The sequence below is a fragment of the Poecilia reticulata genome, chromosome 20 (assembly GCF_904066995.2).
Source record: "Poecilia reticulata chromosome 20, P_reticulata-male-v2, whole genome shotgun sequence".
NCBI classification, from domain to species: Eukaryota; Metazoa; Chordata; class Actinopteri; order Cyprinodontiformes; family Poeciliidae; genus Poecilia; species Poecilia reticulata.
The window spans coordinates 2,157,843-2,179,489 of record NC_088849.1 but is presented as its reverse complement, the minus strand read 5'-3'; the positions used below and the strand labels follow the sequence as shown (position 1 = coordinate 2,179,489).

Genomic DNA, 21,647 nt, shown 5'->3' with positions numbered 1-21,647 from the left:
TGAATTCATTAGGATGTATTTTAGGACTTGATTTTTAATTTTAGCACAAAGATTACAAAAACTATGTATCATTTACCTTTAACTTTGCAGTTCTACACTTCTTTCTGCCAGTCTACTCCATAAAATGCCATTAAAATACATGCTGGTGGTAGAGGAGTGGGCCTCTACCACTAGAGACGTGCCGATCAGGTTTTTTCCTGCCGATACCGATTCCGATCACCGATACCAATCACCGATACCGATCACATAATTATTATTTTTTTAATCAAAAGCACTACCGGTTACATTATGTGGAAAAAGGAACCATGAATTCACCTTAATTTAGACAAAAATTTGTTTTTAATAACTTTTTCCAAGAAAAAAACAGGCATTGTGCAAATTGTACTGCTATCGGTAATACTATCTTTAACAGACTGATAACATATGAAGGCTCTGAAGAGGCTAAATAATGCAAAGAGTCAAAATAAAACCTCTCAACATTGCCAAAAAATTCAAGTATAAAACTTAACATTCAAAGGCAAATACAGGATCCATTACAATAAACAATCCTGAGTTACTGAATGAAAACTTCCTGATAGCACTGCGGCTAGCTGATTACTGCTAGTTCTGATTGGCTGTTTCTGACTGAGCGGAGTAATTATGCAGAAAAAGGATGAGGCAGAGGAGATCGTTTTTTTTTTAGAGATTATCTGTCTCATGTTAGGACAGCGAAAGTTTTAATACGCATGTAAAATGTATTTTTTAGGTTAGATGCTGCAGCTTTAAACAGAGGTTCGGTGTGAGAGTCACTACCAGGTGGAGCAGAATCGGTGCTCCGTCTGCGAAATATTACTACCTGTAGCGCGGAGCAACGGTTTAGCAGCGAGATCAGAACCAGCGTCTTACATCGCAGCTCGAAGACTTAAATAATTTTGCGGGTTATTTGTTTAGCTTTCTGACCGTCATGCTAATCCGGGTGAGTGTTTGTAGCTGTGCGCTGCTTTACCTGCTGTCTGACCTCCATATGTCTTTTTTACTGCAGTGAGCCTCAATATAGCCAAACTCCCATAAAAACATTGTTTTTATGTCATACTTGAGGCATTTGTCGTGTTGATGCATTTTGACGCAAACTTTCCCAGTCACTCAGTGCGTTATAGTTCCACATCGCTTAGGATTTGTTGCTGCTCGTTTGCGCAGTGTGAAGGAAAGAGGAGACCAGCTGCACAGGCAGGCTGCGAAATGAGATGCAGGTGATCTGTTTGTGTGATCGGCAACAAGAGACTGTGATCGGCAATCACCGATCATACACTTTTTCACGGAAATTGGCCAATTATGATCGGTGGCAGATTAATCGGCACACCTCTAGTACATACCCATGCTGCTGTCAGAGTTTCTCAGTTCTGGTCCTCAGAGACCACTGCCCTGCATGTTTTGGGTGTGTCTCTGTTCTAAAACACCTGATTCAAATAATTTCATAACCACCTCTGCACGCCGTTAAGTACTGGAGAAGCCTGTTAGAAGGGAAACACTTAAAGCATGCAAGGTAGTGGTCCTGAAGACCGGAAATGAGAAGCGCTGTTCTGTGTGCATGCAGGCCTGTTCATACCTGGTCACAAGCTTCTTTACAGGGTGATAACTCAGCAGCATATTGGCAGCAGGAGGGATCTGTAGGGAAACACACACAAAGTTAGCAGAACTGTAGCATATATATATATATATATATATATATATATAGTATATATATATATATGATATATATATGATTAATATGATTAACCGGCCTCTGGTAGAAAGTCCTGCAATGGTACCCTGGTTTGGTTGCAAGATTTATTTTGTCTAGATTTCCAGATATTTAAAAATTATACATTTCATTGGGTGACATTTCAGCATATTTCTCTTTGTTATTCCTTTGCAGCTTGCTTTGTAGAGTTGTGCTCAGCATGTTAAATGCTGTTATTAAAAGTAATAATATTACAGTATTGTTCTGCATTAGATCATATTTAACCTATGTGAAGGTTTTCTGTGTACAAGGTATTATGTGTATTATGTGAAATGTGTCAATCTCCCACCTTAATGATTGAATCTAACATTTTAAAATCCTGCTCTGATTTCCTCTATAGCCCATTAAAGTATCTTCACTAAAGATTGAAGCTCAAAGTTCCAAGAATAATCCCACGACATCAAACTACTCTTCAAAAATATATATTTATGATGGGGGTACCCAAAAGTTTCCAGAATGACGCTGCTGCACGCGTAGGTTTCGTATTGCTAGTTATTCGTTCAACCATGCCTTCTCAATCAGTGTGCCAAGGGGACTTTGAAATGGAAGGTTTCGTCTACCTGCAGTGAATTTTCTTGGAAGAGCTGTTTTGTCCAGCCTTCGTTTTTCTTCATGGAGAAGTTTTATGAACAGCGCGCGGCTGAAGTTTTGCTTCCTGCTCTGGAAAAAAAGCATCGAAAACCATTCAAATGTTGAAGACCGCTTACAAGGATGACGCTGTGTGTCAAGCTCAAGTTTACTCGTGGTTCACCCGCTTTAAAAATGGTGAAATGTCAATTGATGATCAACCGCTTTTTTCCCGAGCAGGAAGCAAAACTTCACATCCGCGCGCTTCATGGAGAAGCTCATAAAACTTCTCCATGAAGAAAAACGACGGCTGGACAAAACAGCGCTTCCAAGAAAATTCACTGCGGGTAGACGAAACCTTCCATATCAACGCCGGTTGGCACACTGATTGAGAAGGCGTGATTGAACAAATAACTAGTGGCAGAATTGTGTACTACGAAAACTGCGCGTGCAGAAGCGTCCTTCTGGAAACTTTGGGGTACCCCCTCGTATTGTCAACAGACAAAAATCCAATAAGATAATAGAACAGCAAGCAGTTATCAATGGGTTCCAAGCCTGACCCAGCAAGTTCAAGCCCACCCCCAAATCATACACAATCTTCTCCCCTCGTCCTGTCAGCCCAGACTTATCATTACAATGAATTCAGCCTTGATGCAGTAGTGTACAAACAAGTTCACCCTTTGATCCTCCCCTCCCCCAGAAGGGGAGAATCCATATCATGCCATCATACATCAAGCAGATGAATACAGATTACAGAATACAGATTTCTACACAGCGAGATGCATTAGGTTCAGATCAGTTGTAATACTTAAACTAGATGTTGATTGATTTAGTTACCTCTGAACTGTTCTCTGTGTGTAAAGATGAAAATATTTGTGCAGATGCACCAAATATCCAGGTGTTTGAATTGTAATCTGTTGGAATGACAAATGGCTGTCATATTTTTCATTCAAATATTGAATTAGAGGGGTCCTAGGATTAAACTTTGGGGTACCCCACATGGGACTTCTGTCCACTTTGATGAGAAGTTTCCTATTGAAATAAAGAAATCCCTGTTTTTTATGCAAGATTCAAACCAACTGAGTACTGGACCAGAGAGTCTGACCCAACTCTCCAGTCATTTCAGTAAAATGTCATGATCAACACTGAGATCCAACAGAACCAGCACTGCGTTAGTCTTACCTCACTGACCCACTTTTCTTTACAATACTGCTTTAGTTTGTTGAGGTTTGAAAACATTTATCTCTGCACACCTTCCTCGATGTCAAATCTATACATCAAAATGAGCTGTAGACTTTGACTTGACCATTGAAAAACTTTTATTCTCTCTTCCAGTCTTTAACTTGCCAGTGTTCGAGATTATTGCCTAGTAATGACCCTGTTTGCTGCAAAGCTTCTGCAAAGATGGCATCACATTTGACTGGAGGACATTATATTGTCATGAGGAATTCATGGTTGACTTGCCCTCAAAACTTTGCCCCTAGCTAAGCTTTGCCCTCTGCTAAGGTGGAAAAAATAGTCTTTTAAGATGGCTACAAATACTTTATAGGCACCGTTTTAAGATGTCAAAGTCAGTGTCAAAGACAGGGTGACACAGTTTAATGCTGGACCATATCATCATTCACTGAGCACAATGTAAACATCCACCAACTTATCTTTCTCTCTCACACACACGCACACACACATGGTTTATGAATACATCCATATATACACATAGATGGAGCGTAGACAACACATTGGTCATAGGCATGCAATAACAGGTTACATTATCATATAACCTGAAGAAAACTTCCTAATTTTACTAACATTTTCTTAGATTAGATTTTCTTATTGAGGAATATACTTTTGATTACAAAAGCATAAAAGATGTGGTAAAAAATGTTTGCTATTGTCCATAAACCTATTTGTTGATGATGTAGCTCATTAAAATATGTTATTTTTACTGGGTTTATGTATTTTTGTAACATTTACCAATGCTGACAAAATAAAGACTATAAGGTCACAGACAAAAGTTAGCAATTGTGTAAAATTTAAAATCTCCAGGAAGCAACTGTTTCTCAACAGCAGAGAACCCAGACTCTCTGGATGAAGCAAAGCATAGTCCAGAGATTGTTAGGATCTGGGGATGGCTGGTTGGGTTTTTTCCAGTTTCTCCACCAGGGGGCATCCTGGGGCCTCTCTGGAGGGCGTGGACCTGCGGATGCCTACCTGCACACCTGCCACCACTTACCTTCGTTTGGAGGAGTATATCAGAAGGGAGCAGCTGACACTCTAGTGCCAGAGTGTTAGCCAGTAATGGTACATATCATTAGTGAGCTCACCTCCGACCTGCCTGCCTCCTGTGTAGCCTCTTTTTAGGTTATACCTCCGTGAAGCCTTGGATTATCCAAACTGCCAGGATTATTGGCAGCCTGATCAGAACCCTTGAGACACCGTGGAGATTACCCATTGGTGGCCCGAGTTTCCAGAACCTCCTCACCGTAACAAACCTACTTCAACCTCCCAGTCGGCAGCTCCCTCCTCTGGACCTCAGAAGATCAAGCTCCTCCACTCACCTGTCCGACCTCCAACATAGCCTTCGCTCTCTCCACACCACCAGCCCCGGACCCACAGTGGCCCTTTCCCCCAGCTCAGTTCACCCACCTGCAAGTAAGACCAATAGTAAATGCGAGACTGTAAATTTCCACGAACCCTGAACTCATCTTACCTGTTCCCCTTTGAATCCAGAGATCCTGCACCACAGAGACGAGCACCGGTTCCAGAAATCTGTACATATTTGTCTGCACTTTGTATTATAATAAACCACCTTAACATTTACTTGTCTCTGGAGTTGTATTCTGTGCATGTGGGTTCAAAGAATTAATCCCATCATGACAGAGATGGATGATGAGGGACTGTTTTTATACTAAAGATATTCTGATTGGATATTAATGTCTGTATCCATCCCGATATTGAAAATTTTTTTAGATCAGATACTGGTGACAATGTACCTGATCCATAAGGGCCGATTTATTCAATCTAATTGAATGTTTTGTGCTCTGAGCAAGTGTTATTGATGGTGGCACACCACCACACAAAATGAAAGACCCACAGGTTCACAATTAAGTTATTATTATTATTAATGTTAAATCATATGAGATATACAGCCTATTGTGCACTTATACTAGCCATAATCAGAGATTGAAATTAATTTAGGTGTCATATAATGTTACATTTTACTTTATTTCAAAAACACACATCAGGCATAACACCAGCTAATTCCTGTCTAGCTGAGCTGTTTTAAGGGAAAACCTAGAGCTGGTTATTTATTGGCTTTTCACGCGTTTTATTTTGGTCTTGGACAATAAGTTGAGAGATGCAAGCACATGGTTCAAAAACATCTCCAACACATCACTCAATCCACGCTAGTAACGGGCGTTACAAAAAAAGATACTTCAGTGATGACATCATCCACCATAAAGATGTTGGAAAGAAAACAATGCCAAGATAACTTCTATTGTCACAGGAATTTATGTCTGGAGGAATATTTTCCAGTTTCTTGCAGTGAGTTGCATAACACAGCATGTCACTGGCCCGGCCTGACCCTGTACTGCTACATCTAAGCTGAGTGCCAAAAGATGGTGATGAGGTAGTGCGCCCTGTGCTGCATATCGAGGACTAAGGCCTCGTTAGGTGGCGCCACCACAGCACCCAGCATACCTAGTTGTTACCAGGCTACCAGTTATATAGACTTAGAGTAAAGAGAGCATGAGCTCATCAAGGTTTTATAAACATCTGATTAAGCCATTGAGGTACAAAGCCCTTTTTCTGCAACATTATAGATTGCATGTGAGCAGATCAATCTTTAGCTCTTAGTCTACCTTAGAAATTCCAATCAGATTAGTCTTAGTCTGCAGTGCTGATGTTAAGAGAGAGCTGAGGAATGACATGTTGATTAAATAAAAACTGTGACATGTACAAAGAGCACAGAGGCTGTTACCAAACCCATGCATTCTTCTCAACAACTACAAACACTGTGGGTAGAGTTTAATGCAAGGAGGTCAGAGGTAATTTCCTGGGTACTGATCAAGTGACATTTGGCATAAAGATCAGCTTTGTAAAATGTCATAAGAAATTCAGGCTTTATAGGCAGTTTCCTTCAGTTACTTCTAGGTCTGGTCCCTGAAAAGAGCACGGCAGTCAGAGGAATTGGGTTGAGCTCATAATCAGATGTGACTGGGATTCCTGCCCAACAGACTCGATCAGCATGAACTGACAGGATGTTTTATATTTAGTAACACAAACAGCAAGAAAAGCAAACAATGAAACACATCTTTCTATGTCTAGGTTTTGTTTATTTTTAATTTCTCAGTTTTTGCAAAACATTTCCAGTAGGACATCTACTAGAAAATCTTTGCTGTCATGATAAATTCTTATTTTTGAGGACTGAATTGAAACTGAGATATTTCACTGATGTTTAAACTTTTACCAAATAATAGCATAAAAAACTAAAGTATTGGAGCGCTGCTGCCCCACATGAAGAGGAGCCTGTTGAGGTGACTGAGCGTCTAGTTGGGACGCTTTCTGAACCTCCCCAGTGAGGTTGTTCAGGAATGTCCCACTCAGGTGAGACCCAGAGGAAGATCAGGACACACTGCATGCTAGCTAGGCTGGTAATGCCTAGGTTAAGGATGGGGATAGGGATGGGGTTAGGGTCTCTAACCTTACCCTAACCCTGGTCCTCTGGATCCACTGTCCTGCATGTTTGTTTCCTGCTGCTGGATACCTGGTTTAAATGACTGGGTGATTAACAGGCTTCTGTAGCCATTGGAGGCATGCTGAGGATGTAATGAATCAGCTGGGCTGGAGGGTGAACATGTAGAACATGCAGAATGGTGGGTCCTGAGGACCAGGGCTGAAGACCTGTGTTCTACTACATCCCAAGCAGGACCGCCTTCATCTGTACCTCATCCAGACCTTATTAGATCTGAAGACATGCTGACCAAAAGAGAAGGAAAAGCCCCACACATATCTGTCCATATTCTGTAGTACAAAAAACAACAAAAAGGAACAAGACAATAAGCCACAGCATGCCAGCCAGGCCAGCTGGCCCACTTCTAACACCACAACTTCATGGTCCGCTCTGGCTGTTCCAGTTCTGCAGTTCGTTCTTTCATTGACAACAGCAATGCATTCATTCGTCTTGTGAGTGTGCGTAATATCCCTTCCCCAGTTTGATGACATAAGTTTGTTTTGAAGCCATGTAGTAGCCACCATATCTCAGCAACTCTGAGGAAGATGAGGATGCACAGGTCCACAGTTCCCAGTGCCTCAGGAAAGCCAAGAATATTTTAAGACTCCTCACACCCCGGTCACAATTTGTTCCAACTGCTGCCATCTGGCTGCAGATACAGGAGCATTAAAGCAAGAACAAACAGACTGAAGAACAGTTTATACCCGGTAGCCATAAACACATTAAATACCCTTTAGTACTATTTTTCACCAATTTTGTTATAATCCATGTAACTTATTGCATGGTTCTAAAATGACAATAAAGATTGTTATTATTATAATAATGGGAGAAAGACAAACACAGCAGACTTTAAGATGCCCATGTACACAGAGATGGTGACTGACTGCTAGGCCCACTTCCAGTTGAGTCCAGTTCTGTCTATCGATTAACAGATGGTGGGATCAAAACCTCGTCATAGAATGAAGCATGCCAAAAAGACAAAGAAGTACCTGCACTTTGTAACTGCTGACAAAGTGCAGGTATAAACTTTCTGTGCTGGCTGACTCCTTCACAGGACACACATACACTGCTAAGAGTGTCTCCATGACAGGCTACCGTATTCTCCGCACTATAAGGCACACCGGATTATAAGGCGCACCTTCAATGAATGGCCTATTTTAAAACTTTTTTCATTTATAAGGCGCATAGAATAGACGCTTCAATTTGGGTTGCCAATTTGTGCCATACTCTATTATTACACACTATTATTACACATTCACATTTGTAAAGAAATGGTCCCCGAGTACTTTATATAGTAGGCTGCCCCAGTCATTGTTTCACTCACGGTGTTGGTGTTGTGATATTGTGCCCAACTGCTTTCTGGGTAACACAGACCAACCGACACGCTGCCGCCGCAGTTTCTGTCTCTCTTCCCCCAACCCCCCACCCCTGGGTTTAAATGTATTATCAAACTTTATTAACAAACCAGCGTTCTGACAACTATCCCAGCATGCACCGCGCACTTCTTCTTCTACGGGGGAAAATGAAGTCGGCGGCTGCTTACCATAGTTGCTAGACTTGTTGTGGCTCAATATTGGTCCATATATAAGGCACACCGGATTATAAGGCGCACTGTCGGCTTTTGAGGAAATTGAAGGTTTTTAGGTGTGCCTTATAGTGCGAAAAATACGGTACTCTGCAGTGATGAGTCTGCTTTTGTCATCTTTGCTTGGTGGAGGGGTACACACTATAGGCAGGCAGGTTTTACTTAAGTAACACACTCTTTCCACAAGCTTAGTGCCAGAAACATTGGCTGTGGTACAATGCCAAACAAAAATCTCCCATTCTTTTCTCTGAGAGGAAAGAATTACAGTAGTTGAGGAGAGACAACCTGGTGTTTCTCAAGTGGATGGACACATGAAGTGACCATGTGCTCTTCAGTCCATGCAACCTTCAATGGAAAGAGTCCAGCAGAAAGTAAAAGGCCGCCGAGTGGCACACCCAAAATTGACCTGTTCCTGATCCTGTTTGCTACATCAAAAATATTTATCACTCATCAAAGACGCAGAAATGCAGAAATGTTTATTGCTGAGAACTCAATATCACTACCTCAACAACACTTACATGCATGTCAGAGTACTATGGGGGTGATGCCATGTGTCGCAGTCCAGGAGTTGCCAGGAAGCTGATATCAGATAACCAGTTACTTTAGGAAGTGTCGGGTCCCTCTGTGCCTCACTTAAAAGAGCTGCTTGAGGGAGTGGCAAGGTAATGTAAATATGTAAATAAAGTTGCAATGTGTTCTAACCAATTGTAATTTTTAACTGTTTTCGCAGTGAGGATACTCAGGGTGGTCCATAGACTTCTTCAACTAAAACTATACGCTTCTACTCTTCACTTTTTGCATGAATCTTGCTACAGTAGATTGCCAGATCCTGTAACTGTTTCCTTCAAGATGTTCTGGATAGCAACTGCATGCTTTTAAAGGGATATTCACATCACAAGCTGCATTTTTTAGGCAGAAATTATTTCTTAATTTTCTGCTGTGTGCTGTATTCATATCCTCTCACTCAGTAACATGACAGGTTTTTAAGACTTCTAGAGTATATTCTACAGTCTTACCTTTATTTTGATATCAAAACAATCCATCCATCCATTTTCTTTACACCCTTGTCCCTTAGTGGGGTCAGGAGAGGTGCTGGTGCCTATCTCCAGCTAATGTTCCAGGCAAGAGGCGGGGTCACCCTGGACAGGTTGCCAGTCTGTCACAGGGCAACACAGACAGACAAGACACACAACCATGCACACACACACTCACATCTAGGGACAATTTAGAGAAACCAATTAACCTGACAGTCATGTTTTTGGACTGTTGGAGGAAACCAGAGTACCCGGAGAAAACCCACACATGCACAGGGAGAACATGCAAACTCCATGCAGAAAGACCCGGGCCGGGAATCGAACCCAGAACCTCCTTGCTGCAAGGCAACAGCTCTACCAACTGCACCACTGTGCAGCCCAATATTTATCCAAATAAATATTGTAGATATTTTCTCTTCATTCTGGAAATGTCATTTTTGATTATATTTCTCAAAAAGAGTGTTAGGCATTAAGGGACTAAGTTGTATTTCTCTTCTAGATGAAGCTGCTAAAGGAGCTACTGCTTCTGTGAACTATTCTCTGGAACAGAAAGAGAACTCCTGGACCAGCACTGCTGAGGTTTTTTATACGTCATGGAAGAAGGCCTCTCATTCTGAGCCAGGTTCTGCCGGAGGTTTCCTCTTTCAGCTTCACATAATGTATATTCAGTAAATTAACAACTCAATACAGCCAGAAAAAAATTACTAATTGACATAACAAACTGAACTTAAGTGAAGTGCCATAAAACTACGTTCAGACTCGAATTTATGCAGCTGAATTTGAATCTGCCGAGTGCCTATATTATTAGATTGAACTGACTCTGCATTCTCTATACTAGTTGGATTTCTGTGTCTTGTAATGTCCCTTGAGTAAACAATTGTTTTGAACCTGAACTATATAAATAATCAAATCTGAACTGAAAAACTGAGAAGATGGAGAAAGTGTATAAGAAGGAATATTGCTTCCACAGGATTTGGGACAGAAAGCAGATCAGTGCAGCTTATTAGATAAGTTGACTGATTATTAGGATTGAGGATTTTTAGCATTTCCCTGTTTTGCAGCTGTGTTTGAGAAGCTATTTTCTATCAATTAGGAAGGGTTATGATACCATTACCAAAAAAAAAAAAAGTTCACAATTCTGCAGAGAGAATGATTATTCATGGTGGGAAAGATTTTAAGTGGTCATTTTCTCAATTAGTGCACATCCCAGCAAACTGTTCAATCTCTGGCAATCAGTGGCCAGAGATTGAACTGGCCACTGATGACAGTGCCCCCCCTGTCATCTGATTGGCCCCCCCAGATGATTGACATGCAACAGCACCAGGTTATTCCTGTACATATTTGGAATCATTCTAAGTCAACCCAATATCTAAAGAAGAAAAACAATAATAAATATATGAAAAGAAAATGTATAAAACTTTATATAAGTCCATGTGATGACATAAATAAATAGATTTATATCAGGCACGATACCAGCCTTCTTTATACTTGTACTTATAAAAACTCCTGGGTGTTTCAGTTGTGCTGCTGTGGTGCAACTCAAAGGCTAAAGCACTTCATACCTGGTGGTGATGGTAAAACACCAATAAGTTATTTATTGATCCTCCACAAAAAAAGAGAAAAAACCGAAGAGGGGCCGACAATGTTCATAGTTTGGAGCAGAGGTGGCGCTAGAGTTTTTTCATTGTCCGTCAAAGAAAAAAATCATTTTATTTCCAATTTGTAGTCATCAAACGAAACATTTATTATTTCTCTGCTAGAACGTTTTTGAAATCAGGTAACATTTCACGAAATGACGTGATTAGACGACAGAACTCTGATCGTTTCCTGATCCCGCATCACTTCCCTGCGGGAGAAAAACCCTGCAGAAGAGGATCAGCTGAGCTAGGCCCTCCAAAGCCTCTGGTCCGTTAAAGCGTCCAGATCAGAGATGATTCTCTGACAGATATTGTTCTTAGTCTGATTAATAATGAGCTTCACGATGTTCTCTGTGCGTAAAGTTGAAACTGTCTGCGCACCAAGTGGTCAGCTGATCATAGTCTGGACAGAAACCAGCGGACTGCTCTCTGTTCTCATCAAGACGAGGCTGAGGAGGGAATCTGACATATTAACTCGGTTAAGTTTTTACTGGTTTTGTTTTTAAAACACCATTAACGTAAGCAGTGTAACTATATATTGTATATTTGGCGTTTGTCATCTCATGTGTGATTAGTTGGAGTAACGGTGGAGCATTTACGCGCATTTATTGCCCAGCGCTCTGCGCTTGTTTCTGCCTAACGGATCTGCACTTTAATTTCTTTCCTCTCTCAACAGTCAGCTGTTATTCCTCTACTTAAACTACAATAAGTAGATCACATTCTCTTTAGGTTTTCTCTGTGTGCTCCAAACTCATTAAATGTAAACTCATTAGAAGCCCGAACCACCATCAGGCAAATAATTCTGGTCCGACCCGAACTATTGTTACCTGTCAAATTACCTGTCCAAACAGAGCTTCCTAACCAAGGTGTCCATAACTCTTCAACACGCTTCCGGTCAGAAAGACGCATTTAGTTCAGTGTCCATGAGATGATATTCAGAAAGGATCTTTAATTTGATTGATTTTAGTTGCCTCTGCAATGAACTCTTTGCGTAAAGTCTATCATGTCTCCATGTGCGCCAGTCAAAGGTGTTAATTATAACATGTCAAATGACAGAGGGCTTAAAAATAACCAAATATTCAGTTTGGTTTTTTTAATTATATATATATATATATATATATATATATATATATATATATATATATATATATATATGTGTGTGTGTGTACACACACATTTTAAATTTTGCCCCCCCAGAGGTAGTCCTGGCCCCCCCTTGGCCTCCCCAACTTTAAAAGTCTAGCTCCGCCACTGCTGGCAATGCTCCGACAACTAACAACCCCCCCCCACAAACCTCACTTTTGCATGTTTAATATTAAAGGTCTTGTCACAACAAAAAGTCTAATGAAATCTGACTTGTTTGAAAGAGGTGCCAGAAGCAAACCTCTCTCTGTTTTTACAGAGAGAGGTTCTTACAGAACAGCTCTGCACACCATAGATGTGCAGAGCTGGATCAGAATGGAAGCTTTCTCGAACAGATGAGGCCAAAGTAGAAATGTTTGTAATAATAACCAGCATGTTTTAGATCAGTGTTTCTCAACCTTTTTTGGCCCAGCGCCCCCCCAGCCTTTATCCAGGTCACTCACTGCCCCCCACCAAAGAATTTGAAGGCTACTTTGCACTGACCATTATTTTATCATTAAAATTACTATCACTATTGTAGATGATTTGATTTTTATGCTTGTTTCTGTATTTATCATCAAAAATTATTTCCCAGAGAACAAAAAAGTCATGGGAATAGAAATTATTTTCACAGGCGTCTATGAAAAATGCAATGAACATTCAACTTAAAATTGTTTGGCCTAACAGCAGCCAATCAGAGTGGAAAAAAATTATTATTTTGTGCCATTTTCTAGTTGTTAAATATTCCACAAAATGAGCAGATATAAGATGTTCAACATGCCAGTTTAAACTATGAACTATTTGCAAACCGACTGAGCTCTGCAACATTAAAACATGGATAGAACTGTAACTACATTAATCATAACTCTTCTTCTCTTCAGTGTTTGTCAGTTTCTGGTGGTGCAGCTCTGTGCTGCCTTCAGGAGAATGGGACATCAGAGCATCATCCATAAAATTTCACCCACATGGCATTTACTGTGTAAACCAGAGCTTTCAGTGGAAAAACAAAGTTCCAGGTCCTTTTAATGCCATATAAATATGAGACAGAAACATGGATTATATCTTTATATAGACCTGTCTATTGATTTATAGATTAATAGTTTTACTGGACAGAAATTCCCCCCAAAAAAATCTGTTTCTTAATCAAATCTTAATGAGTCAAATTGAAAGTGTCACGGAGTCATCAACCTCATGACATTAACACTGACATGAAAAATAATATTGAAGAAATAAATATATAAAATCTAATTAAAAACAAAATAAGTGATCAGTTCTTTACTGTTATGGTCTGTAAGATATATTTATTCTCAGTACTACCGTGTTTCCCCGAAAGTAAGACAGTGTCTTACTTTCTTTTTATCCCCAAAAGCCCCACTATGTCTTACTTTCGGGGTATGTCTTATATTGGAAAAAAATTGTCTAATTTTTTGTTTTAACCATAAAATTAACATTTATTAACAACCTGAACAGTATTGTATTCACCACAAAACAGTTTTATAAAAGGAAGTGCAGGGGACGGCGCGGTGACGTATGGAGAGGGGGACGGTGTGGACGTGGGCAGGAGGCGGCGTGCAGCTAGACGAGAGGGAGGCGGCAATACCCCCGTGTTTCCCCGAAAGTAAGACATATGTCTTACTTTCGGGGTACGGCTTATATTAGCCAACCCCCCTGAAACCCCCAATACGTCTTACAATCGGGGGTGTCTTACTATCGGGGAAACACGGTAGATGTGGTCTCAACAAACCCATGGCACTTCAACAGTATTATTTTACCTTTTATCTGGAAATAGTGTGTTTATTCTTGCCATACAGTCACCTGTATTAATTATTGCTGAAAGGTCTTGCCATACCAGTTTATTCCTCTGTATTTACTTTAGTTTCTTAGTTTATTCTTGCATTTGTTCTTCATTCATTTCCATTTATTTTCATTTGATTAGTATTATCCTCTCTTGGTTTATTGCTATGTCCACTTTAGTTTCTTGCTAGATTTATTTTATTGTTTATTGATGCACCATCGGTAATCTTCACTCATCACCTGCTGCGCCTCCTAATCGTCATGTGTTTCACATCATGTGTTTCACATCATGTGTTGATTTTTCACTGTTCAGCGTCGGATTCTCTGTTTTTATGCAATAATTCACATCTAGTTCGTCGCTCCGTTTTATGTCCCGCTTCTCCTGTTTCAGAGTTTGCAATGTGCGCGTCTTTTTTTTTTTTTTTTTTAAAGCCCCTAAGGTGCAGGGCGGTCGGGAAGCGTATAGATGGGGAAAAGGCAGACTGATATAAACCTTTTAAAACAACGGAAACAATTTCTGCATTCTGATTATTGAAATTTAAAAGTGCTGTGTTGTTCCATCACTCCCATTTCATACCGGACCACTTACAGCACCGCGTTAACGCTATAAAATGAACGCTCTCTATCGTGGTTTCACCCATGGAGGGATTTCTTTATTTAAATAGGTTCATTTTTCAGAGGGATACACAGTGAAGGTATCGTGATTTTAGCTACCAGTAGCAGGAGAACGGAGCTGCGCCAAGAAGCTAACAGAAGCTAACAAACACTGAATAGAAGAGCTGCCATCAATACAGTTGCAGCCAAGCATGGTTTAATGTTACACAATACAGTTTTACCAAGTTGCTCAAGGTCTAAACTGGCATTGCTGTCATTTAAGGTGTAAAGTTTACCTTCGACTAAACGCCCCCCAAAGGCATCCCAGCGCTCCCCTTTTGTAAAAATGTCCGCCTGCCGTCCTCTGAACGCCCACTGGGGCACGGTACCGCCCACGTTGAGAACCGCTGTTTTAGAAGAACAAACAAAGCATGCAAGTGCAAAGACCTTATAGAAACTGAAGACTAGAATGAGAAGACCTGAGTGGTAAACCAGGAAGTCGGCGCTCAATTCACTCCAATTCTGAAGTCCTTCCACTGTAGGTCAGAAAATAGACTTTAAAATGCTGTTGTTAGTTTATAAATTACTGAACAGCTCAGCAACACAATACATACATGTACTGTATCAACCTTCCAGACCTCTCAGATCTTCTGGTTCTGGTTCTGCTCTGCATCCCGAGAACCAGAACCAAACGAGGAGAAGCAGCATTCAGCTTCTATGAACCACAAATCTGGCACTAACTTCCAGAAAACTGTAAAACAGCTGAAACACCAAGTTCCTTCAAAGTTCCAAGGCTAAAAACTGCATAATAACTGGAATATTGATCAACATATTTGATGATGGCATTTGACAAAAAGTAATGTCAGTTACTTGTTTCATAACTAGTTATTATTTTAAATTTTTAACATTCAAATCACTTTGAAATGCCTTCTTACTGACATGCTATTCAAATTGGGTTAGGTTAGTTTATTTATACCTAAAGGTAGATTTAGTTTGCAGTGGTAGCATGCATATTCATGGACACACACTGTAAAAAGTAACACATAGCATAATCTATTCAGATAATATGTTCGATGTACCACAAATCATATTAGAAACAAAGTAGGACACAGAAGGGGAGAGTAAAAACTTAAAAATGTAACTAATAAATAACATATTGAGGTAAGAATTTTACTCCACTCAAATCATTGATGTCACTTCATTTTGTTAGTTTAAATAACAGCAGTAGGAACAAAACTGTTTTTAAAGCACCTTGAGACCAAAAACATCTGAGTAAAGAGTGGAAGTTGAAACTCCCTGTGAAGGTGGTAAAAACATCTTTTAAAACAGAAGAGGCTGTCCGCTGTACCTGGATGATGTACAGGAATGTAACGGATTTTTGGATTTCTCCGATCAGTTTAGACAACAGTTTAATCTCCTGAAGGGAACTCCTCTCTCTCAGTGTTGCTAGGCCAAATTTTGAAACCAAGGAAAAGATAAGCTTGATTCAATGAAAGCGTGGTCCAACATGATCATTATGCCTCAGGCAATATTAGATTGGTCAAGTTTGTTTAGACAAAAAAGATGCTGGAATATGCATCTTTTAGGATTATTCCAAGGCACATTGAGATGCCGTCTTAAAAACGTTACAACCACAAAGATACGAAATAACATCCAATTTAAAAATGGCAACTATTTAAATCTAACTATAGAAAAATACAAAACCGATTTCAGTGCTATCTTTGAAAGCTGATGTTAAAATGGAAAAACTTTATTAACATACTTGGAATTAGCTATAATTTATGGGCTAGAAGAGCTCACATGATTTCACTGGCTCCCTCTCACATGGCTGAGGACAGCTGTCAGCAGTCACTTCACTGACTGACTGATCCACAATACTAGGGACATTAACTTTGACTGCAAGGTGCCCAGTTACTGTGAAAATAATTTTATGTTTCATTCAAAATAATTTTATGAAGGCCTAAAGTAAAGTAGATCTCTGTTTAGAAGAATGGAAAACTATTTCACTGGGATGACGTTTAATTATTTCACTTTAATCAAAGGTCAAGCCATTTAGAGAGGTCAAGCTTACAAATATCTTGGGACAGTCATACATTTATAGATGATAACAAAATTTTTAACCAAGTGCTGCGTTCCAGTTCCATTGGAAATGTTTTCTTCCTAATGTGAGGCTGTGCTATGAGGAGACTTCTGATTGAATGTGCCTGATCTCTAAGAAACAGCACATCGGTCAAAGTGCCAATGGAACAATGAAATTCAGCCTTTCAGGATTAAACAAATTACTTTTACTCATATGACATTTAGATGCATTATATATTTGGGTCTACTTGTGAAAGACATTTATGTGAATATTAAAATATTATGCTGTTATTGTGAAATATTTAAGAAAACTAAATTTTGGAATTTGACTGCTGGTGAGTTCAAGATTTGCCCCACCCAGCTTCGGCTCAAACCCTCAGCTGTGTATCCCACACTTTAATCTTGTGCTCACCACAATATAATTAGGTTTGTGGGACTCTGGGCCCGTCTACTCACAGTGGACATGGAGAGCCAAGAGCTGCTGCTCCCTCCCTCCTCATCCCCTTCTGCTCTGCACTGCCAAATAGGTTCCAGATGCATTCTCTCCCGGCTAGCCTCAAGAAGCCGACTGAACCATGAAAGAAACTAAAAACAAAACGCTCTACACAAGTCCTTCATAGACAAAATGTGTGGAATTTCAGTATAAAATGGAGGGAAAATGGGAGAATATGCTTCTATTTCCTAAAGAAAAAAGAAGTGCTCACATTTTCTTATGGAGGATGTTTAAAAGATCTAGAGAAAATACTTGTTTTTGCTTCTTTATGAGTAATAAAAAGGCTCTTGGAGACAATATGCAGCACAAATGAAGATCTAAGAGTTTTGCTTCTTTCATGTCTTTGACAGATGTGTAAGGGAGAAAAAAACACAGGCTGAACAAAGTGATACTTAATCAGAGCAAATCCACATCCTGTGCCCATGTGCACTGAACTTCAAAGACCGCCCGACCAGTGTTAGAGCAGTTTTTAACACTGCACAGCCCTGCTGGATATGAACGTCAGTGAGAGGGGCTGTGGAACACTAAGGAAGCTGTCAGCAGCTGGACGTCTCCTGAAGAGACGCCTGGACAAACAAAAATGGCTCAAAAATCCAACAATAGAGAACAACCGAGCAACTCCAGGCTGACTCTGCCAACAAACAAGTAAAAACCAAATCAACAGCTGTTGTTTTACTGCACTCTTGGTAGGCACATCAGTTTGAATTACTTAGTTAGCACACCTAATGAATTCATTAGTACCCTGAAAAGCTATTCTCTTTGCTTTCTGACTTCAAAACCTAGATTTCACTGAATTTATGGGCTAAATTGTGATTTTTGAAAAACCAGCGTTCTTTTTCCTACAACATGTTGAGCTTCTGAGAATTTATGCTGATCATTTGAAAGAAACTTGCCCAAATCAAACCGGGGGTTCAGCACGTGGTTCAACAAGCTGTCTGAGGATTAGGAGAAATAATTTACAAACAACCAAATGGTGAAAGTGTGCTTCCAAGTAAGAAAATCACCAGTATCAAGTAATACCAATGTCTTAAAAAGTTAGCTGCAATTTTTACATTTTTAAAGCTTCCTAAGGTAACAAAGTCTCAGACACATCTAAACTGGAAGAACAGTTTAGATGTGTCTTTGAGCCTAAAGTTTGTCATAACATTAATTTTGTGGCATTTATGGCAACCTGGAACTTTGAACTTAAGTGTTTGAGTCTAAAATTGGTTGTAGGAAACAATACTTAATTTCACTTGAAACAGTAATGCACAGTGTATCCTTACAATATGTAGCATGGACATATACAGTGATATCCACATTGTGTTGAGGCTTGTGTGTTGGGTCTATCAGTGCTTCCAGGCTTGTTTTAAAACAGAGAGATGTGACATTTGAAAACCTCTGGTGAACTATCCACTGTACATTTACATTCCTGTACATCAGCCAGGTACAGCGGATAGCCTCTTCTGTTGTTACCACCTTCACAGGGAGTTTCAACTTCCACCCTTTACTCAGATGTTTTTGGTGTCTAGATGGAGGGCAAGATGCTTTAAAAACAGTTTTGTTCCTACTGCTGTTATTTAAACTAACAAAATGAAGTGACATCAATGATTTGATTGTAGTAAAATTCTTACCTCAATACATTATTTATTAGTTACATTTTTAAGTTTTTACTCTCCCCTTCTGTGTCCTACTTTGTTTCGAATATGAATATGTCCCTGTGGTGGGCCTCAGGGCTCCCATCTCCTCCAGACCTGCCCCTGGTCTGCTCAGACCTGCTACTGAACATTTACATAGAGAAACTTTTTACATATAAGATTATTATAATATAAACATCTGGTGGCCCATATCTAGTGAGCACATGCTCAATAAGATAAAGATTCCATGAGAATGTTATGAATAATATCTTAATTTCAGGATTTAACTTCAGTGTCTGAAAAGAATGCAAACTTAAGGCCGTTAATTTCAAGGCAAAATGTCCTCTATCACTGTTTTAGTGATTACAGTTATGACAGTAACATGACCATTTTTATCAAATAAAAGATTGTTGCAAGTCAATTGACTGATATATTTTACAATCCCTAACAGACATAACATTTGTCAAAGATCATGTGTCGAATGTTTGTTTCAATCTAAAACTTTAATTCTGGACATACACTTTTTTTTTTTATCTGTTCTTAGGTTTAATTTACGACAGCCTCTGAAATGGGGTTCTTGTTATGACTGAGCATCTCTTAGATTTCTTCAGATTAAATTTCTTGTTTTGACATAAAATGCATTAGAAAAAATTGCTGAGAATTTCATTTAGATTTTGATTCAGAAATGCTCAAATCCAGCTGTGGTTCTTTAAGAAGTTGCGGAATGGCCCTTTATTAATGCTTCTGGTCGAATAGTAACTTCCTGTCCGTTTTTCAATTTAATCGCGTTTCCGGACTGTTTTTACTGAGACCCCGCATCTAATCTAACCTCCGAGCAGTCACACTCTGCAACATAGACTTCTAATGGAACAGTTTGATCCTTTTTTCCTTTAAAACTTCATTGTTGCTTCTCTGGAGCGGAATGCAGACCTAATAATGATCTGAGCTCTACAAACACACTGTCAGCAGCGTTGATATAGAGCAGAGAGGAGCCTTTACTTTCACTCCTAGTTACCTAGTTACAAACTATAAAAACACGGTGACACGTTTTTCCCGAAAGTTGTTTTGGCCAATTATCCAAACAATGTGGCGGACGGTGCCTACGCAGTGGAACGTAACCCTACGTCACTTAAAGAGCTATTTCACCGTTTTCCATAAATCTTAACATTTAATCGGCTCTGGGAAAACCCCGTAATACTGAGAACATTAAAACCTCTGGTGAATTATCCACTGATTACAAGCTCTTTAAGACATCGTTTGTGATTCCTCCAGTCCTCATTCTATTTGTGAAAACACAATAAGAGTTACATTTATAATTTTGGCGCATGTTAATGGTTAAATTAGACAAACCTTTCAAAATGAGAATAAAGGTTTTTGTTTTTTTTTTTAGAGTTTTGGAAGAAAAGCTGTCTTTCAAAGATCATCAGGAGTTATAACGTGTATTTACATAAGGTCAAGCAAATACTCTAAATGTAAATTAAGATTTTTGTCAAATCACAAATTGAATAAAGGCTCCATATATATATATATATATATATATATATATATATATATATATATATATATATATATATATATATATATAAGAATATCTGTGCTGGATAATATTTCTGTTCAAGTTTGGATTATTACAATACAACGTTTATGATGAGCTCCTGAAAACAGACGGAAGCCCCCGTTAATATCGCCCTAATTATAGATCCCCAGATCATAACGCGTATTAATCCACGAGAGACGAGAGTCCAAATATTCTTTAAAGGTAGAGAAATACGGAAGCGCAGAATCCGAAGCTGTGAATCAGATGCCAACTTCAGCGTCTTTAAACTCAAACTTAAATCAAAAAAGATTTACAGTAAATTCCAACTATAACTGCACAGCTCACCAAGGCCCACAACGGCATGAAACCGAAAGGTCACAAATGGAGTTTTTTTTGGTTTGCTTTGAAGGAAAGCCAACCAAACTGGTTCGGACTAACAAACCAGTCCGAAGCAGTGAAGCAGTCATGTTTCTCTAAGCAGACACAGAAAAGACTAAACAGAACCAGTGGATGGAGTTCGGGAAGTTTCAGATCGAAATGAGGGGCAGACTCACCCTGAGCACGCAGCAGCTGACAGTAAAAGTTGACGGCGAGGAGAAAGCTGCTTATCGGGAAACACACACGCATCTTATTAAAATCCCAAAGAACATCGTGAAGAAGAAGAGCCAGGAAAAAAGTGCGGTGCTGTAACATGCCACTTCATGGATCCCCGTTAACTCTCTTTATTTCCAGGCAGGGAGCGCACAGAGCATGCGCAGAACGGAGAAGTGGCCGGTTTCTGGAGATTAGAACTGGATCCGAAAAACGATCCAGTACGAAACTAAACTGGCATAATCGGTGTGATTATGCCAGTTAAATTATGCCCATGCTAAATAAAGAGTTCTTCTGCTTTGTTTTAAATTTTATCCTTGCAAGCTGGAGTAAACAGCCACTCAGAAAAGCTTCACAGCATAAACTCCAGTCTTTGTTTTTAACACGTTTCAGGATTTATATAGTTCCACAAACTCCTCAGAGGCAAATCAACACTTTCAAAATAGTAAAATATTTAACTCTCTGTCAAATAAGTTAAATTAACACTGAGATGATGTAAAACAAAAA

At 39.5% G+C, this 21,647-nt stretch overlaps 1 protein-coding gene across 2 annotated transcripts in view; it reads right to left on the bottom strand.

The window, feature by feature from the left end:
* The window catches only part of reck (reversion-inducing-cysteine-rich protein with kazal motifs), a 100,121-nt gene extending 78,822 nt beyond the window's left edge, over positions 1-21,299 (bottom strand). Inside the window, exons 1-2 of one of the 2 annotated variants that reach the window (XM_008438545.3) lie at positions 21,104-21,299; positions 1,586-1,644 (exon numbers count right to left, since the gene is read on the bottom strand). In XM_008438545.3, coding sequence (XP_008436767.1) covers positions 1,586-1,644; positions 21,104-21,242 — 198 coding nt within the window. In that variant the 5' untranslated portion in view covers positions 21,243-21,299. The remainder of the gene's footprint in view (positions 1-1,585; positions 1,645-21,103) is intronic. The other variant, XM_008438544.3, reaches the window with a different exon arrangement.
* Positions 21,300-21,647: the final 348 nt, after the last annotated feature.